This window comes from Myodes glareolus, chromosome X (genome assembly GCF_982192425.1).
Source record: "Myodes glareolus chromosome X, mMyoGla1.1, whole genome shotgun sequence".
Classification (NCBI taxonomy): Eukaryota; Metazoa; Chordata; class Mammalia; order Rodentia; family Cricetidae; genus Myodes; species Myodes glareolus.
In genome coordinates this window covers 126,904,034-126,921,121 of record NC_142053.1, presented here as the reverse complement: position 1 = coordinate 126,921,121, position 17,088 = coordinate 126,904,034, and the positions used below count along the sequence as shown (strand labels likewise).

The following is a 17,088-nucleotide window of genomic DNA, read 5'->3' as shown; positions in this document are numbered from 1 at the left end:
CATGCCTTTAATCTTGGCACTCTAGAAGCAGCCACAGAAGGATCACAAGTTCAAGGCCTGCTTGGAATACCTTGTCTCAAATGGAGAGTGGGGGCTGGAGAGATGTATTAGTTGTTAAGAGCACTGGCTGTTCTCTCACTGAACCCAGGTTCAATTCCCAGTAACCACGTGGTGGCTCACAATCATTTATAATGGGATCTCTCTGATGTTCTCTTTTGTCATGCAAGCATACATGCAAATAGATCACTCATATACATAAAATGCATGAATAAATAACTCTTAAAAATAGAGATTGCAAGCCAGGTGGTGGTGGGGCACGCCTTTAATCCCAGCACTTGGAGGCAGAGGCAGGTGGGATCTCTGTGAGTTCGGGGCCAGCCCGGTTTACAAAGCAAGTTCCAGGGCAGTCTCCAAAGCTACATAGAGAAACCTTGTCTTGAAAAACCAATAATAATAATAATAATAATAATAATAATGCAGACTGCATACAGTATAGAGAATAGATTCCAGGACTACTTGCCTTCCAAGTGAGTGCATTTTGCCTAGCTTGCATGAGACCCTGGGTTTGATGCCCAGAGATGAAAAATAATTAAGATCAAGAGTGAAATAGGGAAACTATGAAGGTAATGCAGATTAGAAATTGGGCTGACCTACACCAGGGCAGTGGCAATGGCAATCAAGAGACTGTATAAATAGACTTTGGAGATAGTCCTGTAAATGACAGGACTTGGTAACTGCATGAGGGTATGAGAGAGAGAGAGAAAGAGAGAGAGAGAGAGAGAGAGAGAGAGAGAGAGAGAGAGAGAGAGAGGAGAGAGACCAGGTTTCTACTTTGACCTAGATCCTTCACTTAGGTGAGGTACAAACACACAAAGTCATTGAGGATGTCTTGAGTTGGGGAAGAACTGAGATTTTAGGTTTCTCTAGGATATGCAAGCAACACTGTCTTATAAACAGCTGAATGTCGGGCAGGAGAAATGTCTGGATTGGAAGCATTTAAGAGTAATCAGCTGAGAACTGATAATCAAAGCCATGGAAGCAAATGAGATATTGAGGGAAAGACCAGCCAGATAGCACAAGAGAAGACAAGAGAGCTCAGGTCAAAGATCCCAAGAGACAAGGGATAACCTGAAAAGGAAGAAAGGAGAAAAATAAACATGGCATTATGTCATAGGGAAGCAATTTCAGGAGGAGGGAGTGGTCACTAGCACTACCTAAATGCTACCCAAAAACCAAGTAGGATGACCTCTGAAAGATTCTTTTGTTATTTTGTGACATAAACTGTGGCAGACCTTGATAAGAAAGCAGTTGGTGGGGGGGGGGAAGCAGGAGGTGAGTTGGAGCAGGGTTAAAGGTAAATGGGAGGTAGGAAATGAGGTAGCTGAGTGTGAGCAAGTCTTGAGTCATTTGCAGAGAGAAAAGAGAATTTTTGGTGATTGTTTTTTTAGATGAAAGATACCTGAGTGTATTTAAAGTCGTAGAGAAGGAACACGGGACAACTTCAGAGGTTTGTGGCAAGAACTCAAGGCCTCTCCTCTGCTGTCTCCTGTTTACTCCACGCTGTAAGAGGTAGGCTCTATCTGCTGAATACTAAGGGGCAAATCAAGATTTTGGGGAGACTAGATTTGAAATGGCCATTGTGGGTGAGCGTTAACTAGGGACTGATGGGGAAATGGAAGTGAAAATTGACTACCAATAGGGAGATGGGTCAGTTCTGAGGGACTCGTAGAAGCTGGGAAATGAGGGTTTATCATGAGGCAAATCTAGAAAACGGTATGGTGTTATTCAGTAGTGTTCAGCTGCCTGGGCACAAGAATGGGGAAAATAAGGCAAACAGTTGGACTCATTCAGGATTGAGTTGTTGCCAGTCAGATAACGGACAAAACAAGAAACTAAGTCTAAAAGAGTGGGAAAGTAAAGGACCACGAAATTTCTGGTCTGAGAAATGAAGAGTAGTAAAGAATCACTATGAGCCAAGCCTAGCTTAATAACTCTGAAATACGTGAAAAGGCTTCTGGGAAAGAGAGTGATGGGAGAGCGGAAAAAGATATTAAATGCGATGGAAGGGTCGCTTTTGGAAATTGAGTCGGGAGATTTACATCTGGGGGACCACGGGAAGATGGAAAGGAAAGCTGCAGGAAAGTTCAGGGCCAGCAGAAGGAGGGCCTTAAACTCCTGCTAGAGGTGAAACTGGCCCAAGCGAGGGGGCGTGGCTAAGCTCAAATCCCGACGAGGGGGCGGGACTCTAGTAACTGGGTCCCAGCGCCGCGGTGGCTGCGGCTGTCTCAGCAACGGCTCGCGCTTCCCCATCCCCCCCCAACCCGCCCCCAGTTCCCAGGGCTCTTCCCGCCCGCCGCGGCGGAGACCCAGACCGAAGGCGGAGAAGCCTGGTCCGGCCCGTTCCTCTGCCCGCGCGGCTGGAGCATCGTCCTGGAACACTGCTTGAAGGCAAGCCTAGCAGAAGGGGAGCGCGGCACACGCGCGCCTCCCGGCCACGGCCGTCCTCTCTTCCCTCCTTCCTCTCCTCTCTCCCCTCCCCTCTCCTCCGCCCCCAGCCTCCGCTGCGGCGGGAGGAAGAACCCTTCCCGACCAGCCCAGAGAACCCAGGTCGATTCTCATTCCGGGAGAAAGGAGAGACCCCCACGCCGGGATCCGGCTGGCCGCTCGCCCCCGGCCACGGAAGTGACCGGCCGGCCATCGGGAGAGCCCGCTCCTAGCGCAGCCCCCGACCCTCCGCCCCCAGCCGCAGCCGCATAGACAGCGCTCCCCAGCGGGCCCCCGGCCCCGCCGAGCCCACTCCCCGCTTGGGGCCAGGGCCGGCGATGCCTGGCGCGGCAACGGCGGTGGCCGCGGCTGCTGCTGCTGCTGCTGCTGCCGCCGCCACGGCTGCTGGCCGGAGCCCGGGTCGGGGGCTCGAGTCTCCGCAGTGGGGCTGAGCCCGCAGCCCCGCCCCCCGAGCCTGAGGCCGCTGCTCCGCCGGGCGCCGGGCCTTCTCCGCCCGCGCCTCCGCCCCAGGAACTGGAGCCAAGCGGGGAGCCCGGGCCCCGCGCCCAGGCCCGGACCATGCATGGCCACCGAGTCCCGGGGGGCTCTGGGCCTTCGGATCCCGAACGCTCGGCGACGAATACCCCTGGCGCCGCTCCACTGGCCTGTGCCGACTCGGACCCTGGAGTCTTGGAACCCGGTCTGCCGGTGCGCAGGGGCTCAGGCTCGGCTCTTGGAGGCCCTTTGGATCCTCAGTTTGTTGGACCCTCGGACGCCAGCTTGGGAGCCCCTCCAAGCTCCCGGGTCTTGCCCTGCGGCCCTAGTCCACAGCACCACCGGGCCCTGCGCTTCTCCTACCACCTGGAGGGCTCGCAGCCTCGGCCTGGTGAGTGATCCAGACAGCATGGGAACCTGGGCTAAGGCCTGGTACTGGGAACGGGTTCTTGTTCTAGGGCTTGGGGCCGACATGCTCACCGTAGCCCCTTGGGTCTCCTAAAACCCTATTCCTCCCCCTCCCCTTCCGTCCAGTTCTTTCAGCCTTTGCTCCTTGCTCTTCTCTTTCCCTTGCGCCCTCAGTCCTTAAGACTCCTTTCTCTTCTAACTGCTGAGGCTAACAGGAGAGGAAACACTCTCAAGAAAAGGGGGCAGGATTTCAAGGCAGCAATGGGGATGCGGTTGAGGGAATAGGAGAAAAGAAGTCTCCCATTAGCTAAGTGCCTACATTTGTGCGTGGCTCTGAACTGGGTACTTTTACAAGGCTTCTTGTTTCAGCTTCAGGAGTCATCTGAAGTGGATATCATCAACCACATTTTTTGGGGTGCAAACCAAGGCTCTGAGAAGTAACTTGTCCAAGGTCACACTGTCATTATGGAGCCTGGATTCAAAACCAGAGTAGAGCCCAAAATCCTTGGTCTTTCTGCTTCCCTAAACTGAGTCTGGAGAGTAATGCCAAGCTTTCTACTTATGTGATTACCCCCTATACTATTCAGTAGCCCTGAAGTATGAGAACGAGAGAGAGGGAGATGGTGGGCTGATCCTAGATTGTGCTTTTGCTAGGTGTGTGTGATCAGAGTACAAGGCAAGGAAGAGGTAGGAGGTGCTGATGAGAGAGAAAGGTGGAGATGAGCCTGAAGGAGCCGGTAGGTAGGAAGAGAGCCAAAAGGTCAGAAGGGACAGCTGCAGGGCCAGCAGATTGTTTTGATAGATAATCAGGATGGTTGCTTGGGTTTGCAGTGGTGGAACATCTCTAGGTCAGGATGGGACCACAGACCTGGATGGCCCTTTTCATAGCCCTAAGTACCTGAGCAGCCTAGCAGACCCTCTGGGATATTCTCACGTGGGCCTGAGTCTAGGAGCCTTGAAGGAAGAGCAGTGCCTACCTGCCCTGTCTTCCCTGGGCCCGAGGTGGTGAGAGGCTCGCTGCTTCCATGGCTCACATCTCAGTTTCCACAGGTCACTAGGACTGTGAGTGGCTCAGTACCAGGTAGCAGTAACAGTTAGTGAAGCATAAAACACAGACAGGATGTGCCTCTCGCTGCTGTCTGTTCTCTGGATAGTTATGGAGCCTCTGGGAGAGTTCAGCGCGCGCGCGCGCGCGCGCGCGCGCGCGCGTGTGTGTGTGTGTGTGTGTGTGTGTGTGTGTGTGTGTGCGTGGAGGTAGCCAGCTCACAACTCACAACCCCTGAATGCCCTGCCCTGCTTGTTGCTTCTGCTGGCTTTCCAAACTCCCCTGGACACATGCTGTGGAGAGGGGGCTACTCATCCATACTTTATTTTAGCTCCTCCCTTCAGATCCCCAGACACCCACAACTCTCCCAGTGCAGAGCCTTTGCATTTGCTTTGCCTTTTGCCTGCAAGCCCTTCCCTCAGCCCTCCACCTGGCTTGCTCCTCATCTTTCTGGTCTCAGCTCAAATGTCCCCTCTGAGAGACCTTCCCTGACCACTTTTAAGTAGGGCCCCTCTTGTGACTCTCCATCACAGCTGCCAGTGTGTGTCTATCCTTACATTTAATACAGTCTAAAAGTGCCCTCTTGTTTGTGTCTACTTGGTTATTGCTGCTCTTAATGCTGCCAGAATGTGAGCTCCTTGAGGGCAAGGGGGTCGTGTCTGCTGTTTTGTTCTGTACTGTATACCTAAGGGACTAGTGTAGTAGCTAGTACATAGCAGGTACTCAATAAATCCTTCTTCAACAAATGTCTGACTAGATGGTAAGGGACCACACAGTAGGCCCTCTGTAACTATTGCCTAAGAGAACAGTGAGTTCCCACCTAGCAAATACTCTTTGTCTGGGACTCAGTAGCTAGGAAGGTCTTGACCCTTGCTCTCTGCCCTCTCTAGTCAACATGGGGTTGATACTGAGCTTGCTTTTCTTCCGAATTCCAAAGCAGAGTACTCTTCCCAAACCATTCCCCTCTTCTCCCCACATTAATACACTGTTCTCAGGATCCTTCCTTTTCCCCAGTTACATCCTTGGCTCTACAATGGCACAGTGGGTATCTTTTTTTTTTTACATTTTTTGTTTTGTTTTTTGAGACAGGGTTTCTCAGTGTAGCCCTGGCTGTCCTGGAACTCACTCTGTAGACCTGGCTGACCTCACAGAGATCTGCCTGCTTCTGCCTCCCAAGTGCTGGGATTAAAGGAATGTGCCACCAATGCCCAGCGGGAGTCCTTTATTTTAGTAAAAAGTAAAGATTGGGATTAAAAAGGGTGTCAGGGAAAGACTTGGTCTTCCATCTAGCCATTCCTAATTTACTCACTATGTGGCCCTGGATGAATGGCTTCAGTTCTTGGTGCCTCAGTTGCCCTCATCTAGAGAATGATATCTAGGAGTCTGTAAGATTCTTGTTTGCAAAGTCCTTACCCACTGAGGACTTAAAGAATAAAGCATGAAGAGAGAAAAAGAAAACCCTTTTGAAGAAGAGGCCGAGGAATTTCTCAAGTCCTGACAAGGCGGGCACTGGGCCATGTGATTCACAGTAGCATGGGTTGTGAGAGGCCCGCCTCCCCCTCTTCACAGCCAGCCCAGGGGTAGGCACAAGTGACTTGCTTCTCTCTCTACAGGACTTGCCTATAATTGGCTCAAAATGGGCAGGATTGGTGGTGGGAGGGTGAGAGAGCAGAAAGGAGGGGGAGAGAGACAGAGACCTGAACTTCAGTTAAAGGTCTAGAGACGCATTAGCCCACATGTTAAGATATTCATGTGCCTGCTGACTTCCTCCTTCAGACTCCTGAGGATTTTATTGAATCACCAGCCTTTGGTCCCAGTGGCACATCCCAGAGCAGCAGGGGGTGGATGGTGTGAAAATAATAATTATGTCTTATCCATGTGAAGAGCTGAGTTACCTCCGGGCCCTTTCTTTTTGTTCCTCTGTCTAGTTCCTGGTGGAGAGTGTTATGCTCATTTTCTAGGCTGATAAAGCCCAAGGCTTCCTTGGGCCACTGGGATAACCTGGTGAGATACCAAAGAGGGTATCAAGAGGGTTCCAGATGAAGGTTTATGCATATAGGGATTTGGAAGTCCTACTGTATTCCTCGTGGCTGAGGCCTAGAATGTCTTCCCACATGCTGGGGCTTGGAGAGAGTTTGGAGCCAAAGAAGTTGGATTTGATGTTAGTGCTGTTTGTTTATTTGGTTTGATTTTTGGTTTGTTGAGACAGGGCTTCTCTGTGTAGCCCAGGCTGTCCTGAAACTCGCTCTGTAGACCAGACTGGCCTCAAACTCACAGAGATCTGCCTGCCTCTGCCTTCTGAGTGCTGGGATCAGCTGTTTTGTGGGGAGTGAGAGAACAACCAATGAAAGTTGCAGAAAGGGCTAGTTTGTTCTTACTTGGTCACATCTTCAGAGACCAAAGAGTTAAATGCTGCAGAAGTCCCTAGACACTGGCTGATTCTGGGTTTCCTACTCTCAGTAAGCCTGAGAATCTTTTGTTGACCTTGAAGAATAAATGTCTTCTTAGCTTCAGAGCCTTGGAGTTAGAATCCAGGAAATCTGGTTTCAAGAAAGATTTTCAGACAAGGAACAGATGTAGTGGCACACACCTTTAATTCGAGGCAGAAGCAGGAGGGTCTCTGGGTTCTAGGCCAGCCAGGGTTACATAGTGAGACCCTGTCTCAACAGCAGCAACAAAAGATTTCCAGATGATTTTGGTGTATAGCCTAGGGCTCATTTTTCCAATTGAGTCAATGGAGACCCAGAGAGGCGGTGATTCAGCCATGGTCCTATAGTGAATGAGCCTTGTCTCTGAAGTCTTCCTCCCAGAGTCATAGATGAATGTCCCTTAACCCACTCCAAGCCCAAAAGGGAAGCATAGGTTGTAAGAAAGTGAGTTAATCTTGCCCCCGTGCACACACACCCTGGGTGCCTCAGTTTATTTTTCTCCCCTACTTTTGTTATGCTTGTTGTTTGACTATATTGGAAGACAGTTAAGATTCTGGAACTCTAGGCATAAGAAATTTGGTATCAGCAAGGCCCTGTCCTGTCCCGTGGGAAGGGACTTAGAAGTATGTCTACTAAGGCTCATAGACCTAGAAAATATGGGGATCAGTTCAGCTAGAAGGTCTGGTGTCAGCAAAGACACGCAAACACTGATTAGGGGACCAGTACTAGGCAAGAGTGGAGGGAAAAGGCTAGCAAAGGGACTTTGTCCTGAGGGCAAGCGGGATCCATCCAGGGCTTATTCATGAGGAAATGATGTGCTGGGTGCTAGAATTTAAAAGCTTTCATGGGTGCACATGGAAAATGGATGGAAGGGATTAAAGAGCAGAAGCCTGTGCTTACTTCAGTAGCATGTATACTGAAATTGGGGTGATACAGAGAAGATTGGCATGGCCCCTGTGCAAGGACGACATGCATTAAGTCAAGTGGTAGTGGCACATGCATTTAGTCCCAGCACTCCGGAACTGTGAGTTTGAGGCCAGCCTGGTCTACAGAGCCAGTTCTAGGACAACCAAGGCTACACAAGGAGGCCCTGTCTCAAAAAACAAAACAAACAAACAAAAAACGTGGAAGTTCATGAAGGGGACAAACTTGTGGGTGTCATATATCTTTTGTGAAAGGTAATGGTAACTTAGGTTAAATTGTAGCAAGTGTATCAGAAGAATATTTAAGTGCCAACATGGATAAGTCTTGGTGATGGCTGTAGAGGCCAAGGAAGGAGGGAGAATCCGGGACAGTTTTGGATAGTTTTCTGAAACCAGCTAAGTGACCTAGTGGTTGATAGTGGAGCCATCTACACAAAAGGAGTGGGTTTAGGAAAATGTGATGAGTTGTGTTTGACACTCACTGAGTTTGAGGCCTAGGAGGATAGCAAGGTAGCTATGGTCAGCAGACATTTGGATTTAGCATTATAAATCTCCAGAAAGATTTCTATGTGAGAGATGGTTGGGAGTGTTCACCACCAACATATACCATAGACCACCAGGTAGCCCTTATGCAGGGTATGTATGGTCCAGAGGAACTGTTGCATCCTTGAAGGCATATACTGAGGTCAGTAAAAGCCACATTCTGATAAGTCTCTTTGTGTATGGCAGCTTTAAAAACATTTGCACAGAGCTGAGGCCTATTTCACACACAGTGGGGATAGCTGGCTTTTGCAAAGAATTGAAAGGCAAATCAAACATTGCCAGAAAAATATTTGTGTGGCTCCTTCCTTATTTTCCATAGTGAGTGCATCTGAGAGACTCAGAAGATTTTGTTTTGTCTTGTTTCCTGGAGGAAAACAGAGGGGTCTCAGGCTGAACTAAGTGGTGAGATTTGGAGGATTGTTGGAGAGCCAAGTAGGTTGAGGAAACATCTTAGATTTGTTTCCTAGTCAGCTGGAGCTTTTCAGTCAGACAATAAAATAATCAAGACTGGGTAGGTGGGCAGAAGGGCTTTCCCCGATTAAAGGAATTGAAAGTTTTAAATGTAGCTGATGGCACTCATTCTTCAGCACTTTCAGATGCCCTGTCCGAGGAGGTCCCAGCTTCTGCTCCCTCCTCCCTCAAGAGTGAGTGACAGCTAACTGTACCCTACACAGACAGAAGCAGTGGCTTTCTGCAGCCAGTTAGCTAAATGCCTTAGGCAGATGTGGTGCTGGCCAGACGCTGGCTGGGTGGGGCTAGGACCTGTCTGGAATGAGGGCAGGAAGCGCAGCCTGTCATTGGCTAGCCACTTGGATTTAAGTTCCTTAATGCAGAGAGAACAGACACCCCTGAAGCCACAAATCTCAGTCCTTCAGGGCTCTAGTGTCCAGTTCCTTGAACCTGGAAGGCCTACCTCCAGCACAACTGGAGTCAAGGTTATAGGGCACCCAGTGAAGGAACCTTAGCACTCCTGGATCCGCCATTCATTGTACTCTCAGGCTTCACTTCCCAGCTCAGGGCTTCAGGTTCCCCATTTCCAATATTGCTTATGCCATTTGCCTGGGATACAATCTGACAACCATAAATACTTTGTGAACCTGTAAGAGAGAAAGGTGGGGAAAGGAGGCTATTTTCTTACCATCTCTTCTGAGTGCCTACTGTGTGCTCCACTTTGCGATCTGTGCTGTGATGTGCCCTGTCCTCATGGAGCTCACATCTAGCAGGAAAGCTACATTGCAAGTCATTCCCAGCACAGATATTTCAGGAACGCATGGAGAAGAGGCAGAGCAGACATTAATGTTCAGTCCTGAAGGATAACTAGATGGCCAGAGGTAAGGAGATGTGAGAAAAGAGTTCAGGCTGCAGGAACGACATGTGCCAAAGCCCCAGGCGGAAGAAACCACTTTCGAGGAATAGACAAGAGGCCATTGTGGCTCAAGGATGGGTGTGGGGCAGTGTTCATGAGCTTAGGGCTTTCTTGTTCCTGTTCTCTGGAGTTCAGAGTTCACCCCAAGGCTAGAATAAGCCTGGCTGGGCTGTGGAGAGTGCCTTGGAGTGGGCCCTGAGAATGGAGGGAAAGTTAGAAACTGGAAGCAGACTGTGTATGGATTCTAGAGCTCCTAAAGGGCCCTGTCTGCAGGACTTGGGAGTTGGTTGGTTGTGTGAGTTAAGGTAGAAAGGAATGGTGGAGAGAGGCCAGTCTGTGACTTGGACAGCTTGGGTGAATGGAGGTGCTTGCTGTTCCTGGAGTGGGGAAGGCAAGAGGAGGAGCTAACTGTTGGCTGGGGTAGGGATGTTTGTTATTTTTAGGATACACTGTGTCTTAGAAGCCCCAACTTAAGACATCTAGAGCAGTGCACAATAGGCGCCAGATGTATCTTCCTGGGCCCCAAAGTCAGGACAGGATGGTGAGGTCACAGGTGTGTGACAAGAGCTGCCAGAACACAGTGGGCTATCCTGCTGCCTTTCCCCTTTCAGCTGTCTGCCCCGCTTCCTGTGTTCTGTTTTACAGTGGCCCTGAAAGGGAAAGGGTTAAGTTGCTGAGCAGAAGTCTGCTCTGGAAAGTGGGAAAGGCGGGACTGGCAAGGCTGGCCCATGGGAGCTGCAGCTGGCATAGAAGCCCTTCCGCTAGCCCATAAGGCCAATGCCGCCGTTGCAGCCGCCCACGCTGCCTCCTTTGCTTTGCCTTCACCTTCCCTACTCCCCCTCCAGCGTCTTCCTGGCTCCCCTAGTCTGGGCCTCCCTACCTAATCCATTCCAGGTGGAGGTGCAGCCCCTCTCACACTGCAAGCCAGCAGGGGAGGGGGCTAGGGAAGGTGGAAGTCTCTTTTGCTGTATGTCTTTTAGGGTGAGTTTCCCAGTCTCTGGGACTTTCTCTCTCTGGAGAATTTCTTCCGGGATCTGAGTCATGCCTCTTGCAGTGATGGGGAGAGGCCCTCTCCCAGACCCATGCCTGCCACCTTGGAAAGTGTCATGTGGTCTTGCTACTTTGTGCCCCAATTTTCTTAACTATAAAATGCCTTGTAATCCCCACCCCTTTAGGGCTATTGTAAAGATTAAATGCCACAGGCAAAGCCCAGAGGTCTATTGTAGCCATGTTCAACAGATGGCCCTGGCCTGCCATTTTGCCTGCATCCCTCAGGAACGTCCATGTCCTATGCAAACCACTTTGTCTCCCGTCTCCATCTGACTCATCCCATTTTCTATCTTTCCTCTTATATCTCTCTGGGTTTCTGAAGGTTTCCTGCCTTGTGCTTCCTTGCCTTTGTCCCAGAATTTTTTTTTTTTATTGAGGTTTGTTTGTTTTTAGAGACACTGTTTCATGTAGTACAGGCCAGCCTTAAACTTACTATGTAGTTGGGCTGGCCTTGGTCCTTCTGCCTCTTGTCTCCCAAGTTCTAGCATGACTTCCATATACCACCATGTCCAGCTTTCTTTAAAAGTCCCTCTCCTCTCATAATTCCTCTGTGTAGGCAGTTCTCAGATTTAACCAGACTTCTAGTGGCTGGGAGGGTAGATGCATTGGTTTTGGGGGGACAAGCTGGGGTCAAGACAGGGGTCAGAGGGATCATCCCTCCACTGGCTTTGTCCTCACTGGGAGGGTAATTCTAGCCAGCGTGGCAGCCCTAGCACTGGGTAATTACTGTCCCCAGTGCTCCCAGCTGCAGCTCCACTCCCTTCCCTTCCTGTCCTCTGAAGTCCCCAGCTCCTCCCAGGGGTGGAGCTACTGGCCTCTGGTCCAGCGAAGACCAGAGGAGGTGGCCAGGCCCTTCATAGCAATCAAGCAGATAGAAAAGGGACGGGCTACTTGTGCTCTTCAGTTCTTCAGTGGCAGAGGTGTCTCTCTCTCTCTCTCTCTCTCTCTCTCTCTCTCTCTCTCTCTCTCTCTCTCTCTCTCTCTCTCGTGTCTGTCTGCCTGTATGCCTGTCCTCTTGGCAGTCTTAGTCTCCATGGGTTGTTTTGTGTCTTACTCTTCTTTGTGGATGCTTGTGTGTAAGTTTGTTTGTGTGTCTGTATATAATAAGCATGTGTGTCTTTGCATCACTGTGTGTTGTGTGCTGTAGATTAAGTCATTTGGCTCAGTCTTAGCCCTGGAAGTTTCTAGCTGCTTCTCTATGGGTCTGCCTGTTTCGTCTGTTTCTTTGTCTGTCACTCTGCCCTCCTAAGTCAGTGTTCTAAGAGTGGTGGCTGGGGTAGCATCTTTTGGCACTTCATACCAGTTCTTCCTATTCTAGAACCTTCTTGCAAATCCAGCCTACTCTGACCTTTAATCACATGCTTCATCCACGCACCTTTCCAGGTATCTGCACTTTTGCCTACTTTTCTTCCCTTGCTGGTACGACTATCCGGAGTCCATCTATGTGTGAAAGAAATACACATCCTATTGGGGACAGCTCAACTTAAAAGCACCTCCTTTAGAAAGTTGTTTTCTCCCTCCTTCCAAGTCTGATTTCTTCCCCAGCTCAGCAACTTCACACAAAACCTGCCCTGTGACTACATGCAGACAGACTCAGGGTCAATTGCAGCTCAGTTATTCTAGCCGTGTAGGCTCAAGTCAGTTACTTCGCTGCTTTATGCCTCCCTTTCGTTCCTTCCTTCCTTCCTTCCCTCCATCCCTCCTTCCTTTCTCCCTTCCTTTTCCTTTTCTGTTATTTTTTTTTTAATTGCGACGTGTTCTCACTGTGTAACCTTGACTAGCCTGGTACTCATTATATAGAGCAGGCTGGCCTTCAACTCACAGCCACCTGCCTCTGCCTCTGAGTGTTGGGATTAAAGGCATGTGTCACCACCACACCTGGCTGTACCTGTTTCATTATGTATAAAATGGAATTAATAGCTCATGGAGTTATTAGGAGCATGCCACAGGAAAGTGTCAACCCAAAATGCCTGACCTAGAATAAATGTTCAATAAGCAGTTGGATTTCCATACTTCATGTCATCTATTAAAAAATAACAGCTTAGTGTGTGGGGAGCGGCTCCATTGGTGGTGTGTTTCCTTAGCGTACTTGACTAGCAAACACAAAGCCCTGTGTTGGGGCTCCTCAGCACCGTGGAAACCACACGCACAGGTCATGTCTGTAATCCCAGCACTCTGGAGGTCGAATCACTAGGATTCTGAGACCAGTCTGGAACTACATAGTGAGTTCTAGGCTACAAATTGAGATCTTGCCAGAACAGGAGGAGGAGGAAGAGACTGAGAAGGCTGAGGAAGAAGAGGACCCTGCTGCAAGGTCAGACATATACTCAGTTGATGGAGACAGAGAGATCATAAATTTAAGGTGATTCTGGACTACATAAGGATTTTGAGGTCAGACTAGGTTAGAGACCCTGTCTTTTAAAAAAAATGACAGCTTATGTTCTAGAGAATTTTATATGAATAATTTCTATATGAAGAATTTCAGTTCTCAAAGGCAGATTTCAATTCAGGGACTGCCTGACAAATAATATATGAAATAGCTTCCTTGACATTCTACATCCCAGAAGAGTCTGGGCCCTTTCAAGGGATTAAAAAAAGGGGCCTCCAGGGCTGCTGTCCAAGGGCCAGAGCATATCAATATAGGGTAAACAGCAGGCCTGGCAAGGTGTTTTAGTGGGTAAAGACACCTGCCTTGAAAGCCTGTTGTGTAAACACTGCTGACCTGAGTTCAATCCCCAGGACCCATGTAACGGTGGAAGGAGAGAACGAACTTCACAAAGTTATCCTTTGATCCCCCTCTATGATGATGATGATAGATTAACAAATTTTAAAAAGGTAAACAGCAAAGTATAAGAGACCTAAATAACTACTTAATAGGAGAACCAACAAGTTGGCCCTTCATTCTTTTTGTTTTAATTGGCCTGCGCGCTTCTTTTGTTTTTTTTTTTTTTTTTTCAAAACAGGGTTTCTCTATGTAATGGCCCTGGCTGTTCTTGAACTTGTTCTGTAGACCAGGCTGGCCTCAAACTCACAGAGATCTGTCTGCCTCTGCCTCCCGAGTGCTGGAATTAAAGGCGTGTGCCAACACTGCCTAGCAGCCCACTCACTTTTAAAATTAGGGATTCCACAGAGAACTCTTGAAATATTGGAAGCTCTGAAATACTAGGCACTATTCCTGTAAAAATGGAGGGGTGGATTTTGTCTGTAGCGTTGTGAGGCGTGTAGTGGATGGGTTACCTCGTTCCCATTGGTCCCTCTGACTTTATGCTCTCTTACTCTGCGGAAGCCCCACTTCACACAACGCTACCCACGATACAGAACTCCCCTTCCCTTTATGAGAAAGAAGTTCCTGTGTTTTGTGGACAAGCTCTCTCCTTTGTCAGTCTTTTACTTATTGACGGCCATCTGCTCCATAGTGGGCTTTTGGTTTTTTTGTTTTTTGTTTTGTTTTGTTTTTTGAGGTAGGGTTTTTCTGTAGCTTTGGAACCTGTCCTGGAACTAGCTCTTGCAGACCAGGCTGGCCTGGAACTCACAGAGATCCGCCTGCCTCTGCCTCCCGAGTGCTGGGATTAAAGGTGTGTACCACCACCACCCGGTTTCTATAGTGGGCTTTTGTAGAACTCTCCTCACTTACAAAATATCCCTCCATTTTGAAGAAATGTCTTTTATTTTACCAAAATTCTTCCTTTTACAGAGGAACCTTAAAAACAATAACAAGGAGGTAGAAGCAGGAAGATCAGGAGTTCAAGTTTGTTCTCATTTAAGTTTGAGGCCAGCCTGGGCTATATGAGACCCTGTTTCAAAAAAAAAACCAAAAACAAAAAGTTGAAGGAGGATGGTTGTATACAACTCTAAACCCAGTGTTTGCAAGCCTGAGGCAGGGGAATTATCATGAGTTTGAGGTCAGCCTAGGGTGCCCAGTGAATTCTAAACCAGCCTGGACTATATTAATGAGACCCTGTCTCATAAAAACAAACCAAAATTAAAAAAAATCAAAGAGACCTTTTACAGAAACCTGTTTGGCAGGAGAGTGCAGTCCTTGGGAAGCTCGTTGCTTGCCAGACAAGCTCCCACTTTCTCAAAGTATCTTTGCACTATTGAACTCACCCCACTTTTTACAGGACCCTTATAGACAGGAGACAAGTAGACTTCTGAGAAGGAACTGCTGGATTCCCTTTGGGGTTCCTATAGAGAACACATTTCACAGAGCTGTGCGCTTGCATTTTTCCAAGTGAACATCTGCTAGACCAAGCAGGGTCTGGATGCAGTGTTCCTTTGAAGGTGGCCCGAGACAGTGGAGATGAGGCCCATTTATGTTGGGGGGCAGGGAGGGGAGAGTTGGGGGCAGCTGTGCCCTCAGTCTCTCCCTTCTCCCTCAAGCTGAGACTCTCTTCCTTCTGCAGACCTGGTTTCCCAGAGGGCTTCCCTTTTGCTGTCCTTTCTCCTCCACTCCCTCTGTTCTCTTTGCTGCCTAGCTCCAACCTCAGAAATTCCAGCTGTTCCCCGGCAGCACCCCTTAGCTGGGAAAGGAAAAATTGGGGGAGCTACTAAGAAGAGTTTGCATCATCTTTGAGGAAAACCAACTGCTGGGCCTGTGTGTTGCTCTCCCTAGTTCTCAGAAGTTTCTCACAAGGAACAGCACACACGTATCGTCCCCAGTGTGCATATGGGGAAAGGAGTCCATAGCTGTGAAGCTGTTTGTCCCAGGTTATCAGAGAGTTAACAGCAAGGCTCAGTCTGTAGCTCTAATAGTTGTCTTGAGAGTAAGCCAAGGCTACAGCTGGGAGAAGGGAGACAGGATGCTGCTGGCCAGGGAAGGAGGGAGAGCTGGCAGCTGAACTTTCCAGAAAGAGATGCGGGAGAAGCAGGGTCAGGTTCCAGTGAGAATGGCCCAGAGGAGGAGTCTTTGTCCTCGAATTCAGCTAGAAGCTGGAACTGCCGTGCCATGTAAACCCAGAAACATGTCCTAAGGGCACCTGCCAAACAGGCACATGCCTAAATCAAAACCAATATTTTGAATATTTTGGTATTTTTTTCTGTTCTTTGCAGATTTTATACAATGTGTTTTGTTCATACTCACCCCTCTCCCCTGACTCCTCCCAGAGCCACCCCCCTTCCCTATTCACCCAGCTTTCTGTCCTTTTTGATTAACCCCATCAAGTTCAATTTGTGCTGCCCAAATATTCTTGGCTATGTGGCCTTCCACTGGAGCATGGTTGATCTACCAGCGACTATACTCTAAAAGAAAACCGACTCTCCCTTTCTTGGTAGCTATCAGTTGCCGATAGCTATTCACCTGAGGTGGGACCTGGTGCTTTGTGCCCACCTCCCCTCCAGTGCTGGGATTTTATCTGACTTGACCTTGTGCAGGTCTTTTGCAGACTGTAGAACTTTCCTTCTGGGTTAGGGCAATAGTGTTTTCTTATCATTATTCACTACCTCTGGCTCTTTTTTCTTGTTTCTATTGTTTTGTTTTTAAGATAAGGTTTCTCTGTGTTACAACTCTGGCTGTCCTGGAACTAGCTCTGTAGACCAGGCTGGCCTCGAAATCACAGAGATCCACTTGCCTCTGCCTCCCTAGTGCTGGGATTAAAGGCGTGCATCACCACCCAGCTCATCTCTAGCTCTTTAAAATCCCCCCCCCCATTACAATGTTCCTAAGCCTTGGGAGGAAGGGTTGTGATATATAAATCACATCCATTGCCAGGCAGTAGGAGGCAGCACTTTAATCCCAGCACTTGGGAGGCAGAGACAGGCGGATCTCTGTGAGTTTGAGGCCAGCCTGGTCTACAAGAGCTAGTTCCAGGACAGGCTCCAAAGCTACAGAGAAACCCTGTCTCAAAAAGAAAGAAAGAAAAAATATATGTGTCACATCCATCTATCCATCCATCCATCCCATTCAGGGCTGAGCACTGCGCATTCTCTTACTTTTTGCACCTTGACCAGTTGTGGATCTCTGTGTTAATCACCATCTACTAAAAACAGAATCTTTGACAAGGTGGCCATGGCGCACGCCTTTAATCCCAGCACTTGGGAGGCAGAGGGAGGTGGATCTCTGAGTTCGAGGCCAGCCTGGTCTACAGAGTGAGTTCCAGGATAGCCAGGACTGTAACAGTAACTCTGTTTCTCTCTCTCTCTCTCTCTCTCTCTCTCTCTCTCTCTCTCTCTCTCTCTCTGTGTGTGTGTGTGTGTGTGTGTGTGTATTCTTCTTTGATGAGGGTTGATAGGTACAATAATCTGTGGGTATATCAACAAGGATTTAGGAATCAGTTCAATATCATATCGAATTATTCCCTCCTATGCCCTGCCACCCTGCCTCCACCTCCCAACTTCTGGAATTAAAGA

At 48.9% G+C, this 17,088-nt stretch overlaps 1 protein-coding gene and 1 non-coding gene across 3 annotated transcripts in view; both read left to right on the top strand.

Annotated features, from left to right (window-relative positions):
• The first annotated feature begins 2,328 nt into the window (after positions 1–2,328).
• Positions 2,329–17,088, top strand: part of Fgd1 (FYVE, RhoGEF and PH domain containing 1) — a 45,229-nt gene continuing 30,469 nt past the window's right edge. The window contains exon 1 of one of the 2 annotated variants that reach the window (XM_085684618.2): positions 2,329–3,370. In XM_085684618.2, coding sequence (XP_085540744.1) covers positions 3,064–3,370 — 307 coding nt within the window. In that variant the 5' untranslated portion in view covers positions 2,329–3,063. The remainder of the gene's footprint in view (positions 3,371–17,088) is intronic. The other variant, XM_048441602.3, reaches the window with a different exon arrangement.
• On the top strand, positions 7,754–7,865 carry LOC125405261 (U6 spliceosomal RNA). Its single transcript, XR_007233519.3, has one exon. It is a non-coding gene; the product is annotated as a U6 spliceosomal RNA (small nuclear RNA).